We start from the raw sequence: 10,992 nt of genomic DNA on the forward strand, positions 1-10,992 counted from the left end.
TGAAATCATCCCCAATTCCACATAAACTAGGTGAGGGAGGCATGTTCCTATTTTACAGGAAAAGAAACCAAGGCCTGTGGTCACAGAGCTGAGGGTTAAGCCAAGATTCAAACTTGGGCCTGACTCCAAGACTCCTGACCTTGCTTTAGGAAACATCACTGTTAGAGAGGACTTGCACAGTTGCCAAAAGATACACTCTAATCTTCCAGGATTAAAAACCACACAGGTGGGGTGCCTGGGTGGTTCAGTTGGTTAAGCGTTCAACTCTTGATTTTGGCTCAGGTCATGATCCCACACTTCATGGGTTCAAGTCCTGCCAGCAGGCTCTATGCTGACAGTGGGGAGCCTGCTTAGGATTCTCTCTCTCCTGCTCTCTCTGCTCCTCCCCTGCTCATTCTCTCTCTCTCTCTCTCTGTCTCTGTCCCTCTCTCTGTCCCTCCCTGGCTCTCTAAACAAATAAGTAAAAAAAAAAACCAAAAAACTTTAAAAACCACACAGGTGACTGATGCTGATTTGCCTTCATAGACTAGTTAATAGAAGCTCTTACTATGTGCAGATCCTCCTGAAGGATTCTTCTAGCATAAAAAAATTTCACTGGTTGTCTTAGAACTTGTCTTTCTGCCTTCCTTACAGTTCAGGTTTCTTTATTATGTAAACAGACTAGAACAACTTATGGCAAAGACTCCTTCCACCTGTGGCATATGTCTCCCAGACAGTGTTCTCTCACCCAGAGAGCTGGTACCTTCCTAAAACACAAAAATTCACTTAACTTTTTTTTTTTTGTAAGAAAAGTAAGATCCTATTACCAAAGTGACTCTTAAACTCTTCTCCAAACTTCATTGTGAAGGAAATGAAACTATTAAAAGACCATTGCTCTGTAATTCAGGAAATTGAATCAACTTGTTTGGAGCTGTAAGCGGGACAAGACTGGAGCTGTGTTGAGCTGCACACCCCCCCCCCCCCCCCCCCCCCCCCCCGGCTCCGCGATGACCTTACTGGTCAGAGGAGCCCTGAGCTGCCTCTTCACAGCGCCATGCAACTCCTCAAGTACCTGCATCTGTTTGCTGGCTAGAACTGCAGTTCTCTGTACAAAATGAGACTATTTTGTCAGGTAGCCACGTTGTGGGAGATTCTTTTAAATGTCTGTTTATTTTTTTAGAGAGAGAGAGAGCACAGGCAGGGGAGGGAGGTATGGAGGGAGGAGAGAGGGAGAGAGAGAGAGAGAGAGAGAGAGAGAGAGAGAGAGAAAGAAATTGACAGAAAGAATGAGAATGAGAATGAATTCCAAGCAGGCCCCATGCTGGGTATGGAGCTGCCCGATGCAGGATGATTGCACAGCCATGAGATCATGACCTGAGCCAAAATCAAGAGTCAGTCGCTTAACCGACTGAGCCACCCAGGAGCCCCAGTTCTCCCTATTTTTATGGTGGCTTCTTAGGGAAAGGGGTGAAGATCCAGGAGAGCACCGTCTTTCTTCCCCATCCTACCCTTTCCCCCTACTGATTTAACACTGGTCAAATGTAGGCATTTGGGGCAATGAAAGAAAGAAAAGGGAGGTAGACTGTGTTTGGGCTCCAGAGCTCTAAGCTGCTACTTCTTAGAATAATAATGTCTATGGCAGGATCAGCCATCAGTCACATTTTAGGTTCCCAATTGCTAGCCTAACAGTAATGGATTGCTACAGACCAAGCAAAAAACTACACATCATTCCCCATCCCCCAAAAAACATTAAATCTAGCTTAAGTCTTCATTACCAGAGTTTTCAGGAATTCGAGTATCAGTGATTACAGGCCTTCCCTCTTTAGGAAAATTTATCTAAAACTTGTAGATAAGGCAACAAGATTACTACATGCCTTTTCATTGTCATACTAGAATATTGTCCAATAAGCCCTTCTAAAGATCACATTGTGTTCTAGGCCCTACCCCTGTCCACTGTGGTAGCTCCCTGTGGCTGTCAAGCACCTGAAATGTGTCTAGCATAACTAAAAACTTGTGCTGGAAAAGTGAAAAACACACACGAGATTTTGATGACTTACCACAGAAAGTAAATCTCAGTAATTTTTATATTGACATATGCTGAAGTAACATAGATATATGGTTAAAATATCTTATTAAAATTAGTTTCACCATTTTGACTTTTTTTACCTTCTAAAATGTGATTACTAGAAAATTTTAAGTTATTTATGTTTCTTATATTATATTCCTGTTGGACTGTGCTGCCCTAGACTTTACAAGAAGGTAACTGACTATTTACTCCTAATCAGGGCCCAGACTAGGAAGTTTGATGTTAACCTGTCGGGATTAATAAACTGCAGATGATTTCTGTTAATAACAAAAAGATAAACCCCAAAATTTTTATTTTATGACGCTATAGGGAATAAAATAGTTTTGTATCTAACTTGGTAAATTTCATTCATGCATGTTTTCGTTTATTAACAATTTGACTAGACTTATCTCTGATGGTTGTACCAAAGAGAATTATTGTTATAAGTCAAAAGTTACTTTTGTCTCTGAAAATTCTCTGGCTATTATTGTCAAAAAGACTATTAGTCATATTGATCAAACGATTTAATGGATATAAATTTAAAAGTGTTACTCTGTGAACTATTTATATGTATATTTGGAATTTTTCTTCACTGAATTGTCTTGCTTTGTATCCCTAAAAGGATGATGAAAAGGAAGTGAAAATAATGAATGACACTGATACTGAATTTCAGTGGTTTTCCTTCACTTTACTTGCTGCTACGTTTATGTAAATAAAGGCAGAGTAACTACATTGTGTTTTAAGGTTGCAGACCTCATCCCCAAGGAAAACTTTACAAAGGTCCTTATTCCTAGCTCTGAGCCCACAGAAATAACTTAACCTACACCTGGGACATGTGCTGTTGTCCTACCGCCATCCATAAGGATGAGGCATTTTTTTATAAACCCCTTGTAAAAACATAGCAGAAGCCATTTTGGCAGTGGTGATGCCACTGGTTCTAGGTACACAAATCCCCTATTTGTGGCCTTCTTGAACACTTGGTTTGCTAACTCTTTTGAAATAGCATTTGAGATGGGCTACTAAATAGAGGAATCTGTTATACATTCCATTGGCTATTTTTTGTTTGTTTGCTCACCGTTGAAACTCTAAGGAGATAAGACAGTAATAAAGAGGAACATAGAAGACTGGAGGTTTAAGCTTCAGCTCTCATAGCTACTAAAATAAATAAGTACAGCTCTGTAGAGCTGTAGTTAAGGCAAAAGAGAACATCCAGACAAAGTAAAGTCAAAGTCCCTTTTTCTTCACCCTTCCTCCTTTTTCTTTTGCATCTAGAGATTTGGGAAATTGCTTTAACAATGAATTATTAGGTGTGATGTTTTATTTTATTAGGTTGGAATGAAATACAGAAACCTAATCCTGAAACCTGGGGGATCTCTGGACGGCATGGACATGCTGCAGAATTTCTTGAAACGTGAGCCAAACCAAAAAGCGTTCCTAATGAGTAGAGGCCTGCATGCTCCATAAACTGGGGATCTTTGGTAGCAGTCCATGTCTGGAGGACAAGTCGACATCACCATGTGTTACTAGCCCGGAAACTGAATGGAGTTTTGCAAATGAAAGTTTAGATTTCTATTGACTGTCTTTTGTTTTTCACTTTGAAAAATTACACAGATGTAAATGGAATTATAAATACCATGACCTAAGAAAAGACCCATCAGAAAATAATTGTACTATAAAATTTCATAACAATGGATTTGATTTCTTTTTATACAAGTTTCATATGAATGTAATTTGATTTTTTACTATTGTAATCTAGATAACATAATGTAAGAGGGCTAAGAATTTTTAAATTGAATCATATACATTATATAATTTGATCCTTCTTTATATCTTGAAGTTTTGTACTTGGTATTTCTGGACTGATAAATGAATCATCACATTTCTCTGGTAAATATTTTCTTGGAGCCCTGTGTCACCTTTGACCCTCTGTCTGACAGTAACGCGTGACCTCTTTGTCCACATACCTAAGGGCCAGGGGAATATGCCTCAATAATGCGTTTATCTTTGGATTTCAGGCCTCATTATTTCTCCTTTTCTGCCGCACTTAAATTATGTTCCACCATTGGGATTTATCTTTTCTAAAGTCCTATCACAGAGTACCAAAAAAAGTAAGAGTTTTAACTGAACTGGCCTATGTATATTGCTTTTGTATGTTGCGTTAGAGGATTGTAGATCTTGCATCAGAGGTTCGTTTCCACCACAGCATACAAGGTTGTCAGTCCTTTGGCATATTTGCCAATTAGAACACTAAAACAAGTCCAAGGATATGTTTCTCTTCTCATGTTTCTGATAAGTGGTACGGACTTTGCCTCCTTTATTCCCATCTCACCCAAAGTGACAGATATACATATCACCAATGGCAGTTTAGGGAAGAGAGCTGAAGGTGGTGTGGAGCAGAAAGAGTTCAGAAACTCCAGAAGAGGAGTGGGTTCTGGACAGAAGTGTTTGAGGACAGCTGCTCCAAAGTGTTACGTGTCCTCAACCACAGGGAGGAGGATTTCATAGCCTATCTTGTCTGGTGATTTTTATTTTAAGCGAAACTTTGGATCTCTCTTTAACTTTCATTTCTGTGAGTCTAAATTGTACTTCTAAAGCAGACCAGTAAACGCACAGGACTTATTTTTCCCTAGGAGTCTACTCAGTAAGGAAACCAAAATAGGATAATAAAAAATTTTTAATTAAAAAATCCAAACTTCACATATACTCTGATAGGTCTTCCAGTTGGTTCCCGCTGTGTATCTGAGGTATGACTTTGCTGGTGAGGGACAAAATTAGACAGATGGACTTTGCGCTAAATGAAAACATATATATTATGCTGCATAATAAAATTATAGACAGTGGGAAAGGTTAAGAGCTCTAACAACGCAGAAGAAAATTCCGGGATTATTATTGCCAAGCAAATACGTTAAAAATGCACATGAAATCCAACCCTCCCTTCTGAGATCATCGCCTGGCCCTTCTCTCCCACAAAGTAGTTTTTTTGGTGTTAGTAACCTGTGGTACTCTTCTCATATCTTTTTTTTTTTCTTCCAGACTGTTCTGTTTTCCAGTTTCAGACAAAAACTTTTTTCAGCATTTTCTATTGCCTTTCTGTGTGTCTCCTTAACAATAACTTTATCATTTTCAATCTCAACTTACTTCACATGGAAAAACTAATACTTGGTGTGAAACAGGTTGCACACAATAAAGTTGCATTATTATCCATAAGAATGAACTCACATTTCTTTCATACTTTAATGTTTAAGCTGAAATGCCTAAGAAAACAAAAGTGCTATGATGTTCTTTTTATTTAGAGTCCATATATGATACTTAAAATCTACCAAAGCACGGCAACAAATTTAAATACTTACTCTTTACAATAATTAAAAACTAAGAACTAATTTTTTTCTTTTTTTTTTTTTAATTTTTTAAATGTTTTTATTTATTTTTGAGACAGAGAGAGACAGAGCATGAGCAGGGGAGGAGCAGAGAGAGAGGGAGACACAGACTCCAAAGCAGGCTCCAGGCTCTGAGCTGTCAGCCCAGAGCCCGACGCGGGGCTCAAACTCACGGACTGTGAGATCATGACCTGAGCCGAAGTCGGACGCCCAACAGACTGAGCCACCCAGGCGCCCCAGAACTAATTTTTAAAAGACTTTTTGAATGTGGCCATTTATCTACCTCTTCTTTTTTCTTCCTTTTTTTTTTTTTTTTTTCATATCAGAGTATAGAGTGTTGGTAAGGTTCTCAATGGTGGATAACTATAAAAATTGTAATTAGCCAAGCTACACTTCAGGTTTGTGAGCTGAGCAACATATAATAAGGTCTGTCTTGATTATTGACCCAAGATATTTAGGTCTGTTTCAGGTTACTACAGACAAGAGAAAAAAAAGCCATGATGTTTTGCCACCTAATACAGATTTTTTTTTCCCTTTAGTGCAAATGCTACATGTTACCTAAATGAATAACTAAAAGTGATCTTGAAGAGTTACCACCTGAGCTATTTATGTGAAAATCTTGCTTTTCTAAAATTAATATGATAAAAGGTGGATATCTGTAGCTCTATAGACTTGACAAACTGCATTGTGTACGAGGCCAAAATAGAGAAAATATTTTTTTAATTTTTAAATGATATGATTTTATGCTTGTGCTTTCCTTAAGTAATAGGAAATGACTTATTTCCCATTTTGCCTTTAGCCTTTGTATATGAATTAATGTGTATAACAATCCTGTCTCTTTGGTGGATCAGCTGGTTTGTTTATGATCATTATTCATTTTTTCCTTTGCGTTCATGCACAGGAAGAATTTTCCATGCTCTGAGGGAATTGAATTAAAACACTAATCCCCCAAATTAGGTTTAGAGGTGGTTAACTGAGCCCCTAAAAGTGTAAAAAGAGAAACCATATATCATCTAAATAGATGCAGTGACCAAGGCTTCCTTCTTCTCTCAATGCAACATTATTATAGTTACAGATCTCCCATATGAAATTGGATAGCCCTTCAAAATTGAATATGCCTTCTCTTACAAGAGTTTGGTGGGAATAAAAGGGGGAAAAAAAAGACATGCTTTCATTTTCTTTGAAAACCAGTCAATGTGCAACATTTACTTTTTCAATTGTCTTTTTCAGAAACTTGCACCGGAAACAGAGCCACCTAAGTGATTCATCTAGTCCCAACTGTATCAGGGCAAAAGGTAAAGGTTATAAAATCTGAGTACTAGATCAGTGTAGCCTTTTCTAACACACCCACAGTAATGCTATACATGGAGACTTTGTCTGAAAAAAATCTTGAAAAACTGGGCCAGTGAACAGAACCCCTCATACATCCCTCTCCAGTGAGTGATTCTTGAGCTTTTATTTGGTTGAATTTACCTTGTAGTCTTTCCTAATAAAATATAGATCCCGTGCATCTGGACCACTGTGTATGTACAAGAAAAGGTAAATGGTGAATATGACACAGTCTCTCTTGTTTCTGCTCACATGACCTGGCATCCATTCTGGCTGCTGACTTCATAGAGCTTGGAGGCTCACCTAAAATTGTACTGTGATGACAGAATGTCCCTAGCATCTGTTGTTGGAGAAACTGTATGGCTTAGACTGGTTTTAAGGTACCGTATTCACTGAATCTGGCAAGAAACCTGGCATCTCTATTGAAATCTTTGTGGCTCAGATAGATAATTGTTAGCGAGGTGGATTCCTAGCTATTGAAACAACCTAAGAGAGCTGAATAATGATTCACACTAAACCAAAGAAAATTTCCAATCCTTTGGATGAAGACACAAGAAATTCCATAGAAGGTATTATCAAATTTACAGATAACAGAACTGCAGTCGTTGAAAATGTTATCATTAAGATTTAAAATTATTTCCATGCCGAGGCAAATTTAAGACAAAATTAGACACATTCCATTGCCAAGGTAAACAGAGGGGAAACCTGACTTGATGGTACTCAGAAAAAAAAAGACATGACAGTTTGGGGCACCTAGGTGGCTCGGTTGAGCGTGCAACTTCAGCTCAGGTCATGATCTCACAGCTCGTGGGTTCGAGCCCTGCATTGGGCTCTGTGCTGACAGCTCAGAGCCTGGAACCTGTTTTGGATTCTATGTCTCCCTCTCTCTGCCCCTAACCCACTCACATTCTGTCTCTGTCTCTCTCAAAAATAAACATTAAAAAAAAATTTTTTTTAATAAAAAAAAAAAAAGACATGACAGTTTTATTTGACCAAATTCCAATATAAGCCCACACAGTACAGCACACCTGGGAGGGGTACAGAAGGTAAGAATGAAAGCCTATAAGAGTGTGTTGATGGAAGGTTGTGTCCAGATCAAAAGAATTCCTCTGGACCCAGATGTGCTAAGATCATTCACAGCTAGAATATCGTGTTCTGTTCTAGGTGTCACATTTTAAGCAGATTTTGACCAAGTATTACAGTGTTTGAAAGAGTAGGGACAGGCAGGTGATGACTTTTCGAGAGGAATACATTGAAGAAAGGGAATTTCAGCCTTCCTGAAGGTGAATTCAGCAATACAAATGAAAGCTGTATTCAAATACTTAAGGTATGGCAGAGAGGATAGGTTATTCTACATCTCCAGAAGCCAAAGCTTAGAAAAATGGTTGGAAAATACAAAGAGGTTTTAATTCAACATGAGAAAGTTGTTTCTAATAATTATTGTTGACTGAAATATATTCTGCTGCTGTTAATGAAAATCAAAGCAAAGCTTGTGGCTACCAGGAGTATTACAGCAGGCATTCCTCCTTTGAGTAGACTTTCATACCAGATCAGCTTTGAAGTCTCCCCAAAGTTTAAGATGCAACAAATGTATAATCTTCATCAGAAAAACATCACTCGGGTGAAAGTAACGTTTACACACTGGATCTTACAAATGGTATGTAGATGATTGCAGCTGCCCATACGGCAGATACCTGATTTAAGCATTTATAGTTTATATTGCCTTATTCCTCTTCCATAATTAGTCATTGCTTATCCAGAGGTCATTATCAGACTCCTTATGGATAATCTGGTCACAGGATGAGAGGTCAGTTGTGTATGACCATAATAAAGCTAGGGATTCTTGCAGTTGCATTTTCTTCCTTTACAGAATTTATAGTTGTTCTCTGCCCGTTCCACCCATCACTGTCTTCATCAAACATACACAGACGCCAAAATCAAACTCAAGTAACCCAGTTCATTATACATGTGCTCCACCATATTGTGATTTCTGAGTCATTGTTTATAGCCCCATAGCCCCTGTCCTCTACAGTCCCTTGACTCATGGTGAATAGTCCCTAAGTGTATGTTAAATAAACATATCTTCTTTGAAATTACCTTCTGCTGTAAGGATGGATTTATCTATGTAGATGATATGAATCTACAGAGGTAAAATTTTTTTACACTTACTACATGAAGAGGCCCTTATCCTTAGGGACTGAAAGAGTTTCTCTATGAATTAGATGAAAGAAACATGCATTTTGTAAAAGAAAAATTGGAGAATGGAAAATATTTCTGAAGATTCCTCCACTTTTCTCTGTGATTATGTACTCTAAACCTAGGAATTTCTTAATCTACAATCTCTGGTTCCCTAGAAAATCTATGAAGAGTCAAAGTAGACATCCATGGTTGTCCAGAAAATTAAAAAACTGTTGTTTTTTAATTCATTTTGAAGACTGTAAAGTGCCCATTATGTATCAGGCACTGTGTTAGGCACTGCGGATACAAAAAATGACAAAAACTCCTGAGCTCATATTGCTTAAATATAGTGAGAAAAGGAGATAAGTGGAGATAAATTATAGAAGAAAGGTATGTTTAAAAAGCCTTCTTGTTGTTTTTCCTGACAATGGTTGACTCCATTGTACAATTTGACTTGTGTCACCAAATTTTATGATTACCATGCCACCTGCCACCACAGACATTTCTGACAAAATGGTTGATTTTCTCTCTTTTCAGCCTGTCAGCAGTGGGACTAAATGGTGCCCTTCCATCTGTCTTATATCCAGGAGTTTCTCAGGCCCTGTGATTAAAGGACTTAACAAGAAAGAGGTGAAAATATTCCCTTTAACCCTATCTCTGCATTGTGATCAAATGCTTATAAACCCGTAGCCCTTAGAGGACTCACACGGGAATCCTCTTAACCTGATAAGTGTGATACACCCAAGAGGCATTGGTACATCCTATAAATCTGAAAATAGGCTGTTAAGATGACCCATCAAGCTTTTTAGAGATGGTGCAGAATTCATCAAGATTCCTTACTTCCTTCTCCCATCAGTGTTAGTTTTCCATTGCTACTAATAAGAGCTGAGGAAAAAGCACCCAACTCTTGATTCCTTTACTGCCCATTATTTACAACTTCCCTTACTAAGGATAGCAATTAATTAAGCAGATCAATGAAAGACTAAAAAACTTCAAAGTTCCAAGTTTCATGAGGACTGGAACTGGACTTTAAGCTTCTATCCCATTTCCCTGTGTAAATGGACTATAATTTATTTAATCAATTTGTTGTCAGTGAGCTTTTAGGTCATTTTCACTCTTTGGACATTACAAACAATGCTGCCAAGATTATCTTTCCAAATATGTAGTTTTCCACATCTGTCAGTTTATCTAGTAAACAAATTCTTAGAAGTGTAGTTCCTGGTTCAACGGGAAGAGGCATTTTAAATATTGCCAGGTATTATCAAATTAGAGCCATGTGTCTTAATACTGTTTAGTACAGTTGTTTAACATCAAGGCAGTCACTAAAAATGAATAAGGAAAAGTGATGATTGGTAAAAAAACAAAAAAAAATCTGGTTCATACTGCTTTCCCCCACTGGGTGATGAGACTAAAAGTTGGCTTCTTTCAGAAAGTGGTAGGAGTAATTCCAGACAGGAATTTTCTTTCTCTATTAATGATTGGATAGGTCCTATAAGGAATGTAAGACTTTATTCCAGAACAAAGCAGTCATCAGTCCTTTGTGTTCAGGGCTAAGTGGGGAAAACCAAAAGATCCATTTTGTCATCCCTGTCCCAAATCAGATGCCTTTCTACAGTCTTAAACATTTGTGTGACTGACAAGTGGGACTTGTGTTGTCATCCACAATGCAATCACTGTTCTGAACACGCACATGGCCCACTCTGCCTCAGCTTCAATTATAAAATCTTCAGCCAGAGGCTATTATCCTCTGTTTTGTTCAGTCAGCAGCACAGTTAGCCAGTGAATTTCCAACCGGGATCAGGTGGCAAGAGAGAAATTTCTCAGACTTCATCTATCAATCCCTTTTATACCCCAGTAGGTTTCTTTGTTTGGGGGGCCCCTGATGAGGGAAATTTTTCTGAAGCCCCAACTTTGCATTTCCTTTTTAAATTCCACCGTAGTTAAGGATAGGGAAATAGGAGTAGTTGAATGGTGACTTCTGTAAATGAAGACAGTACCTCCAAATTCACAGAGCTCATTCCTTCTGTGTAATGAGTTTCATGTCACTCATTCTTTGGTAGATAA

The 10,992-nt window shown here is 38.2% G+C and overlaps 1 protein-coding gene across 1 annotated transcript in view; it reads left to right on the forward strand.

Moving 5' to 3' along the window:
- Window positions 1–3,936, forward strand: part of NLN (neurolysin) — a 99,035-nt gene extending 95,099 nt beyond the window's left edge. The window contains exon 13 of the mRNA XM_015065330.3: window positions 3,374–3,936. Within this exon, the coding sequence (XP_014920816.1) occupies window positions 3,374–3,508 (135 nt within the window). The 3' untranslated portion in view covers window positions 3,509–3,936. The remainder of the gene's footprint in view (window positions 1–3,373) is intronic.
- The last annotated feature ends 7,056 nt before the right edge of the window (window positions 3,937–10,992 follow it).

This window comes from Acinonyx jubatus, chromosome A1 (assembly GCF_027475565.1).
Source record: "Acinonyx jubatus isolate Ajub_Pintada_27869175 chromosome A1, VMU_Ajub_asm_v1.0, whole genome shotgun sequence".
In the NCBI taxonomy this organism is placed as follows: domain Eukaryota; kingdom Metazoa; phylum Chordata; class Mammalia; order Carnivora; family Felidae; genus Acinonyx; species Acinonyx jubatus.